Source organism: Oryctolagus cuniculus, chromosome 2 (assembly GCF_964237555.1).
Source record: "Oryctolagus cuniculus chromosome 2, mOryCun1.1, whole genome shotgun sequence".
Classification (NCBI taxonomy): domain Eukaryota; kingdom Metazoa; phylum Chordata; class Mammalia; order Lagomorpha; family Leporidae; genus Oryctolagus; species Oryctolagus cuniculus.
The window spans coordinates 130,555,460-130,570,188 of NC_091433.1; the positions used below are offsets into that span (position 1 = coordinate 130,555,460).

At 38.3% G+C, this 14,729-nt stretch overlaps 1 protein-coding gene across 5 annotated transcripts in view; it reads left to right on the forward strand.

The window, feature by feature from the left end:
- EXOC6B (exocyst complex component 6B) overlaps positions 1 to 14,729 on the forward strand; it is a 738,880-nt gene that overhangs the window by 571,913 nt on the left and 152,238 nt on the right. For all 5 annotated transcript variants that reach the window (XM_051842763.2, XM_070068946.1, XM_002709766.5 and 2 more), the window contains one exon: positions 3,409 to 3,482. In XM_051842763.2, coding sequence (XP_051698723.1) covers positions 3,409 to 3,482 — 74 coding nt within the window. The remainder of the gene's footprint in view (positions 1 to 3,408; positions 3,483 to 14,729) is intronic.

Sequence of the window (14,729 nt, forward strand, 5' to 3'; positions counted from 1 at the left end):
ACAAATTCTCATTTTCATTTTCTTTTTAAAATACTCATCTATGCTTATGCTATTAACATTTTTATATATTTTTAAAAATTGATTCTGAGAGAAAAATCATGTTCTCTGTGTATATCAAGCCTCAAAGTTACAGATCTGTTTTTTGCATTTGTTGAATTTTTTAAAAATATTGCAAAGGAAAATGTGCTGTGGCAAACAACCCAGTAATTAGTCACATCCACTTCTTCTTAATGAAACAATTAAATATTTGTCTATAAATGAATTTCGCTATGCTAACATACTCACTCATCACGGAATGGTAGCTGAATTTCTCCAAATGTTTTGTGCTGGATATTGAAGTGTTTCTTAACCTTTCTTGGACCACCAGTCCTCTGAGAATAAAGTGAAAGCTATGGACCTTTGCATAGAAATGCATATTCACATGAAAAAACTAATTATAATGACAATCAATTATGATACACCAGGCACCCAGCCAATTTGGCCAGTTTGTTTTAATTCTCATAGTAGCACTGTAAGGAAAGCTCTGCTATTACCCTCATTTTGAGATAAAGGTATTGAAGCTGAAAGACAGTAAATAATTTGTGTAAGTCCATCCAGCTAATAAGTGGAAAGTTGGGGTTCAACTTCTGATTTTTATTATCCCAAAGCCCAGCTTCTTAATATCCTATACATGTGATTTTTAAGGAGCTCCTGAATTTTCATAAAGCCTGTTTATTGGTACTCAGGTTAAGGACGTCTTACCTGTTGCAATCCAGAAATTTTTATTGGCTGTGAGGGGTATATGTGCTTCATCAAGGTTGCTATTTGTATAATTTATTTTATTAAAACACAATGTGTATTGAGTATTTACTATTTTAAATACTTGTTAGTTTTGTGTTGTGGCCTTTTTCCCTAAGGAATTTGCTATCTCTACCATAAGACAAGAATTGCACACAAAAAGCTGTGAGAAAAAAAATGCAAATACTGTTAGATGTAAAATAATTAGACATTTCCATAAACTATACATGAAAATTAATCTTTTCACTTTGTCATGACTGAGGCAATTGTCTTGCTTTGATTCCTTGATTTTTAAAAGGGGAAATCAATTTTTAAAAGGCCACCATATCCTTTGGGAACCTGGAGGATTCAGTATGTCATAAAAATGAAGCCTATAAAGTGACTCTGAGAACCAAATATGCATCACATCCAGATTCCTGAGTGGTTTCATCAGCTGCATCTATTTAGCGTGAGGGAGCATGCCCAGTAAGGAGAGTCAAGAATGTGTAGCCAGCTCCTAGGCACACTGTGTTTCACAGGGCAATTCCATTGAGTTGAACATAAATAGGTCAGTAGAACTTCTTGATATGCATTTTGACTCAAGCAGAGTTCTTGTTGATGGGACTTCAAATGATGCAGCCTCGATTTGATAAGATCAATACTGATAATTGATCAACCTTGGAAGAAACTATCAAGCCTAGGAAGCTTATTTAAGCTGATCATGTAACAATTGAGACTATCAAAAATAGTGCTTGTGGTTCAAAGAACTCTTTTCAGTGGAAACAGTGTGGGAAAATGTATACAGCTAATTTAAACAGTTACTGTATTTGAAACTATCAATGATAATGGCTGTTGTTGATATAAATGGTGGATTATGTCAAGCTTTCTATTAACATAGCCTTCATCTATAATTGTAGTTTTAGAATTTTGCTCTTAATGTTTTATTACATGATTAATTATTAATGTTTTATTATGATAGAATGAATTTATAAATACTATCTGAATTTTCTTCTCAAAACAAATAGGTTTTGTACTGCTAATCATGCAAAAATAGTTTATTTTAGTTCATTCATGAGTCATTTTTATTTGAAATATCTACAATGGCAGTATTTTGTATACAATTATAAAAACATTTGTGCTGTATTTTAATTAATTTAATAAACTGCTTTAAATTTCGTTTGACATAATGTTGCCATAATACCTGTGACCTAAATTGTTAACATTATTTTTTAAAACAAGACAAGGATTTTAGGAAAAGTTGTTATGTTGAAGAAGCCCCCAAACAGAAAATAATTTTAAGGAACAGAATTTCCTATCCCTGTTCACAAATGATCATTTGAATTTATCCAGTTTAGAAGTAATTTTTCAAATATAAAGACAAGTGTCTTGATGGATTTTATGTAATTTCAAAAGAATACAAAGATACCAACTCTCTATAGTTTCTTAAATGAGATCCTGAAGAAAAATGTAATTAAAAGGAGAAGATTGCCTTTGGTATTTGCTGTGAACAAACACTTGAGTTGGTTTTGAGGTAAATAGTTGATTGATATTAAGTGTCCATCACACTGGCTTCATACCAGCCTCACAGAGAGAATTAAAAACATAATAACCATCTCAGTTTTGAATTTGCTCTGTGTGTGTATGTGTGCATGCATGTGTATTTTGGGGTAGGGGGGTTTAAGACCTTTTGATTTCATAATAAGCAGGGCTCAGGGACAATAAAACCTGACATTCTTAACTGTTAATAGTATTTGTCCCTACAGCCTTGTGCAGTTATCTTCTTCTTAACAACACAGAAGCCAGAGTCATAAACTGTGCATGTACCCAAGGTGCTATTGTAAATTGCAAGTAGTATTCATGTGGTCGCTTTGACCTAAGACTAACTTGGGGTAGAGGCAAGAGAAGGAGGAAGGAAGAGTTTTTGAGAGGAGAATGAAAATAAAAGTCAAAGAATACACAGGGAGGACAAACTCGTGCAAATGTCGCCCAAGTTTTGCGGAAGATATTTTCAGATGGGCCTTTTCATATCTGCAAAGACTCCTTTGCTCAAAAGCCACACAACGGATTGGCGCAGCCTCTGCTGCTGGGTGTGTGTGTGTGTGTGTGTGTGTGTGCGCGCGCGCGCAATAAGGCATTCATGAGATAATACAAATAATCAGTGAAGGAATAATTAATGATGTGGCAGGGAATATTTTTTGATAAATGCTCAGGGACTGAGGTGACAAGCGTGAAATTAGAAAATTCCTTCAGCGATCTAAAATATAAATAGCTTTCGGAACTGAAAAGAGTTTCACAGCTGAAGATTTTATTGTGTTGAGAGGAAAAACTTTTTTCTTTCCCCCATTCCCTCCTCCTTTGCAAGTTGTTTGTCTGTTCACAAAACAAATACTCTGAAGCCCAGCGCGGCTCATGGGAATAAATTTCAGGTCGAATTAGTACAGTTTCCTTGCTGTCAGGATGCTGGAATTAATGGTGTTTTGATGACACGAATTTTGAAGGGCAAACAAAGAAGCTGAAGGGAGAGAGACATGACTCCTTAGAAGCTTGGTCCTCCTCTCCCCCAGCCTCTCTTGTCTTCCCTGTCATCCGTCTGCCAATCTCCCTGTCCATGGTTAGTTAAAGGCGCTTTTTATCCTCTTTTCTTTCCCACAGAGTTTGCCAGATCCGGCCCGGTGCCTGGGTTCCAGGAGGACACGCTGCAGTTGGCCTTCATCGACTTGAGACAAGTAAGTCTTTGTGTTTTTGTTTTTTGTTTTTCTTTTAAGATGTGTGACTGAAGACCATCAGGTCTTAAGGAAAAGGGGAGGGGAGGGGATTGGCATTGGCGATTCACACTGGAGACCTAAGGGGTTTTCCCTGTGTTTGAGGCCACCTCTTTTATTTAGCTATCTGGGATCCTTAGCTATGGTGGAGTTAAAGGTTTTGTGGGTGGAAGGGAAGGCAGGGGGTGGGAGGAGGGACCCAGAGAGAAGAGGGACTCAAGTGACCCTCAAGTGATGTGACCCATTGTGTTGTGGTTGGCTTCTGCAGACACAGCAAAAAGATAACCCAGCAAACCAATGCTAAGCAGGTGCAGTGATGCAGAGACTGACTGCTTGGAGAACTTTTGTTTGCAGATAATGTAGCCGGCAGCATTTAAGAAAAAAATGAAAGATTTTACATTCTGGATTGTTGCTTTGGTTTGTTGGGTTTTCCCTGCTGCCTTAAGTCTTCCAATCCCTTCCTTTGGAGAATGTGGTCAGCCTTTAGCGACTAAGTGGTTGTTTTTGAAGATGATTGGCACAGGCCCCGACCAGTCATACTGAACTGATGGGCAACCTATTAAAGTGATGTGGTGACAGATGGTATTTCGGCATACCTGAGCATTGGCAAGCCCACTAGATGAGACGAGTCATTCGTAGGACAGTTCTCACAGATTGAAATGGGTAGGTTGGTAGGCCTTGGTGGTTTGGATATAGTGGAAACGGATGGGCGGGGGCCCGAAGAGGGAGAGAGTTAACTGGGCTCTGTCATCTCTTCACTCTGAAGATGGATGGCGTTGGATAGAAAGTGTGAATGAAGTAAGAATCAATGACTGATGTTGCTCTCCTATTAAAACAATCTTTTTTTTTGTCTGTTTTAAAAAGGGGGCTGGCTTTGTTTCTGCTGCCATAATGATGCAGTGCCTCTTGTTTTCAGAGCTGACATAGTTTGCATTCTGAAAACTTGTAGATGCCCAGGGTATTTCTTAAAGCTATAGGACCCCTTGTATCGGTAGTCTCCTTACCACTGTGACTCGATTCATGCTGCAACAGCTTTTAACCCATAATGGATGGCCCGAGCTACCCCTGAATCCTTGTGGATGGGCGGTGTAATCTGTCATCTGATGACAATTCTGGAAAGCTCTGTTAAGCAGAAAACAGAAAATTGTGTGTCTCCAGACCCGCCAAAGTTTGAGGATTCAGGCCATCTCCCAGAAACGTGTGTCAACTTAATATTTGGGGGCCGGGGTAGGGGTTCTCTTCACATAAAGACTTTCCCAGCATGGTCACAAATGGAACTGAGTATCTCTTCCCACACGTAAGACTTTCCACCTGTGGATTCTGCAACTCCACTAGCACGTCCAAGTTTTAACCCTTTGACAGATGTGAGATTGAAAGATTGGGATTTTGCTTTAGGTTTTCTGGGGTTGTATCTAGTGGGGAGGGTCCCCACCCAACCCCCACCCAACCCCCACCGTTTCTTAGAAATTCCCAAGCTGGTTGATTGTTCTTGGAAAGCAGAAATAGAATTTCACTGGAGAAACACATGGAAGAGAAAATTTTTCCATTCTCACTATTCATGAAAAGGAAGTGTGGTCATTCTCTCTAGTTTGTGGTTTTGGCCCCTATGGAAAACAACCAGCATTCACAGAAAATGTTAACTAAGGGAGTAAGTTAGGAAGCACAGCCAACATGAGGTGGATCTGAGCCTGAGCCGGGGAATAATGCTCAAGTACTTGTGAGCTCTCTGTGAGCACTGTCATTTACACTTAAGTGCCCGTTTTTCTTATTACATTTCTGTTCCCAAAGTTTTTTTGTGTTTTAGCAGTAGAAACCAAAACTCCAAAATTTTTACTGATAATGAAAGAGAATAACTCCTCACATCGAATCTTCCGTCTAGTTTCTACTTATATCCGTCTCTATTAAAGCAGCCTAAAGGGATGATTTACCTAACCGAGATCATTTTTAAAAACTTCCTTAGCTCTTGGGCTACAGTTGATTATTAGCAAGCCTCATGCAGATTGAATCATGGTGAGAAAAATGATCGTTCTACATTCTGTGCTGAAAATATTTATCTCTTTGCAGTTCATCTTAGTTATTTTCAGAACTTATTTAAAGGGGGCATCTTTTAGAAAGAAGATTTCTAAACTTTAAAGATGTTCAGACTATAAATAGAAAACCTAAGAGTGTGTTTCCAGAGGGGATATCTTGACATCAAATGAGGCATGATTAAGTGTCCTTTTGCATGTACTCTTTAGAATCCTAAAATAGAATTGGCGAATTTGGGGACATGAGACTAATCTTAAAAGACCTGTAGTACAAGCTTCTGCTTGGTACTTAAACCCTTGTGCAGCACCCACACTAGGCTTGAATACTCTTCTTGAGAAGAACTCACTGCCCCTGAAGCAGCAAGTTCTACCTTAGGACAAGCTGATTGTCAGAAAAATGTTTCTCAAGTTGGATGAAATCGGTCTCACTTAACAGTGAGCCCTTGACTCTGTTTTTATTAATACATCCCTAATTGGGAAGAGTGGGCTTTCTAGTCATGATTTATTGAGCTGCTTATTTACTAGTAATTGAGCCTTATCCACATGTATCATTGTTATCGAATCCTTATATGGACCAGAAATGGAGATTTTACTCTCATTTTTCTTTCAGACACATTAATTCATAACATGGATTTAGTCATCCTTGAATGCCCTGTTTAGGTCCTAATTAAGTTATCTAGCTTACTGACTGATCTAATCATTATACCTTTTATAAGTCAAAGAGAAAAATATTAAACAGGAATGGCAGAAGTTAAAGGAAGAAGCTAAAGTTAAAGCAAATTGTAGGGTACACACACTCATGCATAAAGAGATCTGCCCCCAGTACAGTGAAACGTGGATATTCTTTCACTGTCATTGAGTAAAATTGCCTCACAGTGTATGAGTATATTCATTCTGAGCATGCTTTCATGTTCTCTTGCTTTAGAGAGTTTTTCAGACAGCCTCAATTGAATGACAACTTAAAAAATATTCAAAACATGTAATATGTGATGAAATCATCTCTGTATGGACTCTAATAACAGAGTGTCACTTAAAAGCTATCTAATTCCATTCGGAAGCAGATTAGATGTGGATAGCAAAATTATTCATCCTTTTTTTACCTGTCTTGTCTAGTCTGTCTTCCTTATTAAGGAAAGGAGTGAATGACATTTCTAATATACAGGCTTTCATGATATTTTACATTTGTATAGCACTTAGAGTTAAAGTGCATTTTACATATGGATCTCATTTGTCAGTTTGCTTGGTTTATAACAACTGCTATTAATAATAATGTGAATCAGACAGTGAGAGTTAAAATCTTCATTAACATTTTATATTTTCTATATTTGTAACTTCATTAAAGTAGGATTGCATTACAAGTTCACACATAAATATCAAATAGATGCTTATATTGCTACCAAAAGCTGAATTTGCTAAATCTTGAGAAGGACAAGGGCTCAACTAATTAACTATCTTGAAAGGTGATGTGTATACTCCATGTGCTAATAACAGTTGGCCATTAATGATTGGTGATAGACAGCTGCAATGCAGGGCAAATAGTAGATTCTTAATAGTTATTTGTTTCTTTAACAGAATTGTGATTTATTTTTTCTCCTGTGGTTAAATATTAACTACATTAATGCTACTGTACACTAGAATTTGATTTTCATATCAGGTTATTTTGCCAAACTCTGAGTGCCTACTATAGACAAAACACAACTGACATGCTGTAGGAATACATAAATGACTAATACAACCTCTTCTCTCTGGAAGCAAATGGGTATTCATCAAATACTTGGTTCTAATATTGGACACACTCCTATAAGTATTACATTAGAGGGATAAAGCCATTGTGTATCTTTCAATTATTTAAGCAGCTTTTACTGCGTAATAAATCATGCCACAACATTCTGGCTTAATGTGAGAATCATTTATTACACTCAAAGTTTTACAGATTAGCAGTTTAGGATAGATTCAGCTAGGCTCACTTAGACTTTGAGGTCAGCTGCTAGACTGGCCAGGGACTGGCTGGTCTAGGTAGCCTTAGCTAGGCTGAGTCTTTTCTCTGATATGTGGACTCTCACCCATGAACAGTCTAACATAGGCTTTTTCACAAGGCAGGGTTTGTGTTTTTTTTTTTTTTTTTTTCTTTTTCTTGGCAGGGTTCCAAGGGAACAGGAGGAAGTGTGCAAATTCCCTGAGGTAAATGCTTGGAACTAACATATCATCACTTCCGCCATATTTTATTGGCTAGAGCTAGTCACAAGACTATCCCAAGAAATGGAGTTGGAATATAAGACTTAGATAAGCAGTGTATATCAGGAGGAAAATTCTATCTGTAAGTGTTAAAATAGACCATGAAGTTTAGACGTTCTTTTGTTCTGAGAAGTTATGAAATATTTCATTGAAAAAAATGGAGAGTTAAACTGAAAGATAGCCAGGCATTTATGGGGAAATAAAGTATGTGTAGCATGGAAAATAGCATTTTGTTTGAAAACTTAGGGATGTGTGTATATTGGTTTAACCTGGGATGTGTACTCTCTTTCCTCCTTTAAGTATTAGGTTGATCTCTTTAAACTTCTATTTCCCAACTTCTCATTCTTCTTTTCTGTTGTTCAGCTTCAACATGGGCATCTTGTTGATGTCCTAGCTATCTCTTTCCTTACCAAATTCTCTTTTTGCAGGCTACCTTCAAGCCTCTTACATGTATGTAATTCATACTCATCATAAGGGCATCTTAACTTGCTGAGATAATGATCTGTGTATTTGTTTAATTTGTGGCAGTTCACCTTGCATAATTGACTAACAAGAAAGGGTTTCAAGGTGTTGTTTTTCTCAGTAACATTATCTTATTTTCTGTTCCTTGGTCCCAACCATTATTTACTTCCGATATACATAAGTTTCTATAAAGCTGAATGAACTAGGTTGTAACATTGCATCAGATCTCCTGAATGGAGCCTGTTGGCAACAACTCTCACACAGTAAGCCATCCCAAGATATCTAGTGCTTTTTATAGATTGAGCTGTTACTAATTCCCTCTAGGCCAGTTAGTCCCCAATTTCTAATCTACACTCTAAAGTAAACAGAGTGCATTTCCATTGCAGATGCATAACTTGACTTAAAAACAACCATAAGGCCTGAGAGAAATAATTGTATATATTTGGAGGGATGGTGAACAAGCTCTGTTGCCATTCCTGTTAGAGAAATAGAATACAACCAGTACTTTCACTTAGTCAACACCACTTAGAATCCAAAAATGACTCAAGAACTTAATTAACAATGTAGAAGTCCCCCCTCCTGTTTCCCATCCTATTTTTTTTAACTTTTATTTAATGAATATAAATTTCCAAAGTACGGCTTATGGATTACAATGGCTTCCCCCCCATACCGTCCCTCCCACCCGCAACCCTCCCCTTTCCCACTCCCTCTCCCCTTCCATTCACATCAAGATTCATTTTCAATTCTCTTAATATACAGAAGATCAGTTTAGTATACATTAAGTAAAGATTTCAACAGTTTGCTCCCACACAGAAACATAAAGTGAAAGATAATAGATGATTTTTTAAATGATCCCATCCTATTTTGATCCTACTCAATAAGATTTTGGTTTTGAAATCCAGTTACACAAATCTAACAGTTATATTGATCCTCCTTTGCTTGACTCATATCAGAAAATCTTAACTTTGCTTATTAATCACATGTATTTTAATACCAATAGAAAACCCATTCATATCAAAAGCTGATTTTGTTTGATATACCACATATCAAAATGATATATAGTCCATGGGATTTTTTTTCACTTTAACCAGTCTAAATTATCCCCTAACTAGCAGACTTTATAGGAGACAAGGGTAGGAGTGAAGCAGGTCCATTTCTCCAAAGGCCTGAGATATTGATCTCTTTTCCATCACAACCATTAAGCTAATAGGAAATCACCTCCCACATTACTTCTTAATATTGGTCCTGAACCTGCTAGAATATAACTTGTTTTGGGGAAAGTGGTCTGTAGTTATTCCTAAGTATTTACTGGAAGTTGCCAAGAATTCTTGATAGAGATGAAAAAAGTGTGACATTAGGTGTTAGAGGAAAATTTATGAAAAAGATATTCTGGGTAGAGGAAAATAGAGACAACTTGGGAACCCTTGAACTCTCCACATGCTTAGTTGAAAGAAGCATTGTATTGACCTTCAGGTTCTGAATGATTTTGAATAAACAATGGCCTGTAAACCTGGGAGTCCCCAGAACCGGAGTGAGAAATAAAGTAGCTTGGTTACTCACAGAATTGGAACTTGCCATTACTATTACTGTTGCGGATGGTGGGACTGCAAGGAACAGTTTAACCCATAAGGCACATTATTTTGGAAAAGATGGTATGTACCACCAATAAAGTAGCATGGATATGTGGGGAGGGAAGATCAGAAGTGAAATCCAGAAGGCAATTCCCAAAGAGATTTGGTGGCTAGAAGAGGACATAATGGATGAAACCACCTGAATGGGTCTTTTTGCTGATTCAGAGCCACCGGAAGTTCCTGTAGACTGTATTTCATGTTTGGACATAGGCACAGCAAGCACTTGGATATAGGTGCAGACTTTCCCAATCATGAAGCATTGATTAATTCAGTCATTCAACATTATGTTGAGCACTATTGTAGGCAATGGGTATAGTGCAACAAATAAAATATGATCCCAACTTTTGTAGTGCTTACATTCTTATATAGATGCCCATGCTTGTAAAGCAGGCCTTTTCTTTCCTTTTTTTTAAAGACATATTTATTTATTTATTTATTTATTTGAATGGCAAAGTTACAGACAGAGGGAGGGAGAGACAGAGAGAGAAGTTTTTTATCTGCTGGTTCACTCCCTAAATGGCTGCAAAGACCGGAGCTGAGCTGATCTGAAGCCAAGAGCCAGGAGCTTCCTCTGGGTCTCCCACGTGGAAACAGGGACCCAAGCACTTGGCCCATCTTCTGCTACTTTCCCAAGCAATAAGCAGAGAGCTGGATCAGAAAAGGAGTAGCCAGGACATGAACCGGCGTCCATGTGGGATGTCGGCACTACAAATGGAGGCTTTACCTACTACCTGCTATGCCACAGTGCTAGCCCCAAAGCAAGCCTTCTCAATATCCTAATTCTCCCATAGTCTCTCTTCAAGTAGCCCTAGGGCTTCCAAACCATCTGCCTTTATCTAGATTTTGATTTTCTGTATTGATGCTAGATCGTTCCATTTTAGAGACAGCTACTGAGTTTTCTGGCAAGATTCCCAGGGCAAGGCCAAATCTGCTGTACACTGATGCACAAGTTGTCAGAAAAGAACTTTTAGCTCTGGCTTGGAAGCCTGGCATGAATAAGATGATTAACTTCAAAATGTGGGCCTTTGGTTTTTGGATGCACAGTTTTCTGATTGTTTTGGTAACCTTGTTTTGCCCAAATTGTTTTCACAGACACCTATACTCTTCAGGGTGACACCCGCAACAGCAGAAAAAGCTCTAATAGGAAATAATTTCTATTCCTAAATAGGGGAGAGCTGACATTTACTGGGTCTGGTTCTGTGAAAAATATAAGCAGGAACATTCTGAGAACAGATTCCACTGAGCTAGGCCTTTGACTTTATGTGAGAGGGTTTTGTAAAGTTCACAGAAAATTTATCCTTTCTTTTAATTCTATTTTTTTTGTTAACTTTTTGAAGCCCCCTTGTATAAGTTAAAACAGGATTGGTGTTTGCAAAAATAGGCATGGCTGAGTAATATGTGTAGCTATTGGGTGGCTGTAGCCTTGCTTGGGATATTTAGTAACAACAGCTGTCAGGGAAAATTCATGTAAGAAGTTGCCAATAGCATTATCAAACTCTCTGAATTTCTGAATGTTAGGGGTTCATCGGAGGAAAGTCTACTGTAGAACTGATGACATTTGTGTCTCGCCTCATACTCGCTTCTTGACTGGGAGGAGACAAGCTCAGAAATTCCATCTCAGGGCCTTTTTCTGTTTCACACAAAATGCATTTTTTGCAGATCAGAATCTTGTGAAATAATATCCAGAGTTTCAATCTTTGGTGTAGAAAATTATTTTAGATGTCATTTAAGTGCCAGGAAATGACCCAGGTATATATGGGCAAAATGAAGTTGTAGCATGCGCAGAAGGCCATTTTCTAATCATTTTGCTCCAACTATTGAAATCATTTAAGCACCTCAGAGGTCTTATTTCTTAAACTCCTCTTGTAATTGTTTCAGGAGTATAGGAATCGGAGAGGGGAGTATTAGTAGCAGATGGAGCAATGTTGAACCCATGGTTATAAAAGATAGACCTTTTTTTTTTTTTTTTTTTTTTTACTTTTAGTCATTTAAAAAAAATGTTTGAAAGGGCACAAGAGAGAGAGAGAGATTTTCTACCCTCTGCTTCGCACCCCAAATTCCTGTAACAGCCAGGACTAGACCAGACTGAAGCCAGGACCTAGAACTCCATCCAGGTCTCCCATGTGGGTGGCAAGGACTCAAGTACTTGAGCCATTATTGGCAGCTTCCCAGGGTGTGCGTTAGCTGGAAGCTGGATTGGAAGAAGAGTAGATGGGATTTGAACAAAGGCAGTATGGGATGTAGGCATCCCAAGCTGCAGCTTAACCTGCTGTGTCACGATGCCTACTGTGATAGACTTCTTACTGATTTTTTTTCCAAATAGACAAAGTGTTCTCACAGGGAAGTTGGAAGGCCTGATGAACTCCACTGTGCTTTTTCCAGGCTCTCTGATTTTCCTCAGACAACAAGCACACCCACTTATTAGCAATGTAGGCCCCAAACACTTGGTTCTTTGCACAGTTATGCTTGACAGAGAAGTAGCTTCTGGGACCTTTGAGGACCCTTCCCTGTAGACAGTTTGTGTATCTGGAAATGCTGGTTTGTGTATTATGGGTACTGTGGGCCCTGTCAAGACCCTTAAACCATGTAAATATCAGACATATGACAACAAGCAGTGGGTGAAGGGCTTCCATTAGATAGCCATTCAGGTAGCATGAGATAAGATGCCAAGCCTTTTGACATATCTTCCCATGAGATACATTGGGTTTGGCCTTTGATCTGTGGGCTTCCCAGGTTAACATTATCAATTGTTATTGTCAACTCATATTAACACAGTCTTGACTTATGAGGGAATGCATATTTTGAAAAAAAACTGCATGGATCAATTTTTTGAATTTTTTTAAAAAATTATTTTTTTTGAAAGGAAGAGACAGAAAAGGAGAGAGAAAGAGCCAGCCAGCCAGCCCATCCTCTCTTTTTCTCCCTAAATGTCTGCAGTGCTCCCTAGATGTGGCCAAAGCCAGAAGCCAGGAGCCCAATCCAGCACTCCTACTGGGGCAATAGGAACCCAACCACTTGAACCATTACTGCCATCTCCCAGAGTCAGCAGATCCAGAAAATGGAGTCAGGCACAGATGCAGAAATTGAACCCAGCATTCCAAAATGGGATTTGGGTGTCCTAACTGGTGACTTAACCACTAAATCAGTCACCTGCCCCAAACTTATCTTTTAATTCTACTTTCCATGAATTTTATAAGGTGTGCTTGTAGATGGGGAGTTTGACCTAAATCTTGATTGCCCAGTACTTCCTACACTAATCTGGAGCTGACTGAATTAAAGCCTGCTAGGTTGTAAACATTAATCTTATCTCCTTGCTCTACCTCTTATCCTACCAAAGGACACTCACAGGCCAAAGAAATGGCAGCAGAGCAAGGCCTTAGAACTGGTTTCTCATTACTGCATGCTACTGTTAGCCGCTGGAGGGCAGCAGAGAGTGACAACAAAGGTCCATATTTGGGGAATTGGGACATGTTTCAGTTTGCCAAGAAGAAAGCCCACTTAGCTATAAGATAATTGGCTACTATGGAAGCTACATTTACAAGCACAGACACTTGGGGAACAAAGATCAAAAAGAAAATCCAGAACCCTAATCTGAAGGTTAAAATGCTTCCTTATAGGCAAGCCCTGGAGGATAGGAATGGGTAGAAGAATAAGGTAAGACTGGGAAGCAGGAACCAGATAGCATTGGTGAAGGTGGGGAACCAGAGAGTGTAGTGTCAAATCACAAGGGGGCAAGCAAAGACAAAGGAAGAGGATCCAAAATGAAAGAACTACAGTGGGAGGCCTGCCAGAGTGAATAAGTTGGAGAGTCTAAGGTATAGTCAGGAGATGGATTTTCTAAGGCAATAATACCCAGGAAGTAGCCTCTTATAGGTTACATATTAGCAAGGGAGGAATCTACAAAGGAAACAATTTCAGAAATTACCAAACAGCCATGTCTATGGGATTCTCATTGCTTCCAGGAGATCTTCTTTGATTGGCCAGAATCACTTCTTTCTTGGCTGTTGATTTCAAGGACAAATTAATGCATTGAGGATGTGGAGAGAGAGAAAGTGATATGTCATTTTAGGATGTCAATGAGCGATTCTTATAGTTGAAATGAAATTGAACTTCAGCATGAAGCCCTCCAGGGTAATGTCTCTGAGAAGACAGCTCACTTTCCCAGGATAGCTTCTGATGTTCTCTTTTCATATTTCCTTACTGTAACACTTGCTAAGAACAACCAATGGTAAAGAGATGGTGGTGGGTTGTATAAGCAAGATCCCAGTCAATTTAGGGATTTAGGATCTCTTCCCAGGAGGATAGCAGAGAACTGTGTTTGGAATCTCTTCTAAATGCTGAGTGCTCAGATCATACATTAGGCCTGAGAACTCAGCATGGGGACCGTATTCAATTGAAAGTCAGGAGACCTGAAGTGATCTCTGAATTTCTGTGAATTCACGACATGAGTGCTTGTACCTTTGGCTGCCGACTTATAATAGGGATCCTAATATTTCTCAGGGAATAAGGAATTGTTAGTGATAACTGGTAAGTGTTCTGAGCTCTTCAAGCATAGAAGTGACTGAAAAGAAAATATACTGTGAGTTAATTTTTCAAGTTTAATTAAATCAGTTGTTTGCTTAATTTTTCCCTTTTAAAAGTATGTGTATGAAAATAATTTTAAAGATGAGGAATCTCAACTAACTCTATTATCTTAACACACTGCTTTTACTTTCATGAGGCTTTCTTTTCTTTTTTCCATACTTATTTGTGATACCTATATCAGTTGACACTCAACTTTTAAAATTTAACATGTATTAAACATTTTTTAAACCGTTACTTATTTTTTAAGATAAAACTTGTAAACGTACTTATTT